This window comes from Chrysochloris asiatica, unplaced genomic scaffold (genome assembly GCF_000296735.1).
Source record: "Chrysochloris asiatica unplaced genomic scaffold, ChrAsi1.0 scaffold00154, whole genome shotgun sequence".
Lineage (NCBI taxonomy): Eukaryota > Metazoa > Chordata > Mammalia > Afrosoricida > Chrysochloridae > Chrysochloris > Chrysochloris asiatica.
In genome coordinates, this window is record NW_006408672.1 from 2,469,617 (window position 1) to 2,473,327 (window position 3,711).

Consider the following 3,711-nt stretch of genomic DNA (forward strand, 5'->3'; position numbering starts at 1 on the left):
ATCTTTACGGGAGTAGAAAGCCTCATCTTTCTCCCACGGAGCAGCTGGTAGTTTCGAACTGCTGACCTTGCGGTTCACAGCCCAAGTCGTAACCACTACGCTATTTGAATAATCAACTTTGTCTCTCCTCTAGACTGATGCTCACTACATTCATCCGGCCTGGCTTATCTTTTTATCCCAGGGTACCTAGGAGAATGCATTTGCATAGCTGGTGCAACACACAGCCGGGTGAGTGACTCTCTATCATGAATCCATTAACATTGTAATTCTGGTTTCTAGTGCGATGCTGTGGAGTCCTAGTGTGGTGCTGAGGGCTAATGTACTGGGCTGCAAAGCCGGTTTGATCCGCAAGGTGGGTGGTTCAAGTTTACCAGCCACTCCTCAGAAACCCTATACAGGGTCTCTATGGGTCATACTGACTCGATGCCACATTAACAACAACAATAGTGTGATGCTGTAGGATAAGCACTGGACTGTTAATCTCAAGGTTGACAGTTCAAACCCAACAGCCACATCTCAGAAACCCTATACAGATCACTATGAATCTTAAATGAGTGGACAGCATTTAACAACAATATGTCTTTTGCAAGCACAAAGTCATATTTCAAACCGAGGTGTAATTGACCTTTTCATTTCACAGTGAGACATAAAGTGAATCTCTATTACACTCTTCCCAGAAAGGGGCCCTCAGCTAACTAAGGTGGGCGTGTGGTTACAAGAGAAGGGAGGTGAAGAACCATATTTGTGTGTGTATTTGTGCGTGTGTGTTTGTGTTACATTTCTGTGTATCTGGGTATGTATGCATGTGTCTGTGTATTTGTTATGTGTATACACACTGTGTATACAGGTCTCTGTGTGCTTACACATGTCTGCATGTGCTTCTGTGTCTGTGTGACTGTACACCACGGGTCACGGAGGAGCTGGGAGGAGAACATCTGCTCTCTCTCTGCCATGACTGAATGTGTCTGATTTGTAAGCTTACACTTCACCTCCTAGCTTTGGCTGTCTTTGCATTCTGCAAGGAGCTCCTGAGGGTAAACCAGAAAGGAGCTTGACTATCAGAACACCCTGGAATATCAAACCAGGGTGACAACTCATCTGGTTCTCCTGAGGCTTCCCTAGTTTTAGCTCTGAAAGGCTGGTATCTCTGGAGCCCCCAGGCCCAGACAAACTGGAGCAGGGTCATGCAGTGTCTTGGGTTGCAGGAAGGCGCTCTTCCCCAGGGTACCCTGGAGAACCAACCCCTGCAGAGATTGGCCCGCCTTTTTCCATTAAGTATTGTAGACACTTGAGGTCCAGATGGAACCCCTAGAAGTAGGTGGAAGAAGTCAGTGTTTCAGGCAGCAGAGGCAGAGCCTGCCCATGATGTAATGGGAGATTCCTCAGGTGAGGGCCACAGGGGAAATGGCTCTCTGCCTCCCTTTTGCCTCTCCTCCACACATATCTCCTCTTCTAAGCAGTCTACAAATGAAGAATTTGTAATGACTTTGATAAAGCTGTCCTCTTGGCCCTGAGGTAGTCAGAGAGCTGGTCCTCAGGTATGTAAAAAGTTTTGCATTTGAGTCTGGCCAATAGCTACTCTTTGTACTCTTAATTCAAGAAGCATAGATGAAGCACTTACAGTTTTAGGCACAGCACTAATCTCAGAATACAATGATTAGTAAAGCATTTCCTTCCCTCGTGGAAGTCAGGGAACTAAAAGGTGAACAAAAGGCAGCAACTCTTTCTGCCTGGAGGGCAGGGGAAGAGTTATAAAGGAAGGGAATAGATGAGTTGGGTCTTGAAGGATGAACTGGATTTACGCAGATGAAAGACAGGAGGAAAGGAAAGGACACTCAAAGAGGTCACCCAATGCCACAGTATGGGCCATCCCATGAAGATAAACCATGTGGTGGTTCCTTCATTCTGTCCTATCGTTATCTACTGTTATCTCAGGAAAATGACATCAGCTGCTGTTTTAGTGAGCAGTAAGGCTGACTCACCGTGAAGAAGTCACAAAGTGTTATGTGAGGAAAGATCTCATGAGCTCTGTTCTTGGTACACTGACGTTTGCTCTCATTCCAGAACTCCTGTAGCTTTTCCAGCAGGGACCCCGTGGGACAGAGGAAGAGGGCATACTCCTGAGGGATAGGGTCATCTAGAGAAGGATCATTGCAGTGATAATGAAGCCTGCAACAATAAAAATACCCAGAACATTGTCACCCAGCATCATGACAGTAAGAGGCCTTTCCCCATTGAAGATCATGACTGCAGTCAGGGTAATGGCAGAAGTGCTGCGTTCTGTGGACAACTCCTCCAACTTCCAGGAAGGCAGTGCTCTCTCCTCAGATGAGATGCACCAACACTGACGCTTTGCTTAGGCCGCAGAGCTGGCCTTGCCTACCCAGGTCTCAGGCCCAGGACTATGAAAGAAAGTTGACAGTCAACTCAAAACCTGGTCTCTGCTCCAGGTATCACCTTGGTATAAAAGGACTTGGAAAATTCTGTAGAAAAAAAAAAAATTCACATTTTCGTTTTATCTCATACTTCAAATTAGATATAAAAATCAAAACCACAAGCAATGAGACAAATCTTTAAACGATTTGATTTTCTTTGGTTTTAGAAAGTTACTCTAAATGCAAGGTAAACTGATAACGATGAGTTAATTCTCCCTAATAATAAAACTGGAAAGGAACACATGCATGAAACACACTTTTTATCATCTGTTAAATTAAGACAGTTTTTTTTAAAAGGAAAAAAGTTATGCTCAATTGTATCAAAAGGTACATGGTGTAAGTTACATGGTTTGGTAGAGCTGGCAAGGAAGGAGATGAGATTGAGTACATTGTTGGCTCATGTAACACTCCATTCCTGAGTTGGTGTGACCTTTATATGAATCAGTTGGCCAGTTGATTTACGTAAAGGTCACAGCAACTCAGGAATGGAGTGTAAAATATCTATGCCATTTGAACTATTTCTAGAAGCTTGTCTCAAGGAAAGAGTAAGACGTATAGACAAAACTTTGTGTATAAAATATTTCTTACAGGAGCCCTGGTATGGAGCTGTAGGATAAGCACTGGGCCAATAACTGCAAGGTCTGTGGTTCAAACCCACGAGCCACTTCCTGGAAATGCTATACAGAGTTGCTGTGAGTTGGTACAGACTCGACAGCACTTAACAACAACACAGAATTATTTATAATAAAAAGAAGAAAAAAACAGATAAATGATAACACTATTTATCATGTATTCATTAGAAATTATGGTCTTGAAGAATTTGTAATGACTTAAGGAAGTGCTTGCAGTGTGATGAAAGAGCTCTGGTGGTGCTGTGGGTTAAGCATTGAGATGCTAACCACAAAGTTGGTGGTTCAAACCCACAAACTACTTCATGGAAGAAAGATAAGGCTATCTGTTCTCATAAAGATTTACAGCCTCAGAAACTGTGTATAGAGTTGCTATGAGTCACAATCGACTCAATGGCAGTGGGTTTTTTGTTGTAGTATGATATTACATTTAGAAAGCAGAATATAACCATTTGGGAAAACAATTTACAACACAGTTGTAAAGTCTGAATGTTGTTTTTCCTTTCTAGACACGAAACCCAGAGACATTCTTCCATTTGTGCATTCAGAATTAGATGAGAAATGCTCGTAACAACTAAGAGTAATTTTTTGAAAAAATGAGTGTATGGTTATATATGTACGTGTATAGGCAGTGAATAAGGAAGACC

General features: G+C 42.8%; 1 protein-coding gene across 1 annotated transcript in view; it reads right to left on the reverse strand.

Moving 5' to 3' along the window:
* Positions 1-3,711, reverse strand: part of UBASH3A (ubiquitin associated and SH3 domain containing A) — a 24,375-nt gene that overhangs the window by 11,107 nt on the left and 9,557 nt on the right. Inside the window, exon 3 of the mRNA XM_006870824.1 lies at positions 1,983-2,169. Within this exon, the coding sequence (XP_006870886.1) occupies positions 1,983-2,169 (187 nt within the window). The remainder of the gene's footprint in view (positions 1-1,982; positions 2,170-3,711) is intronic.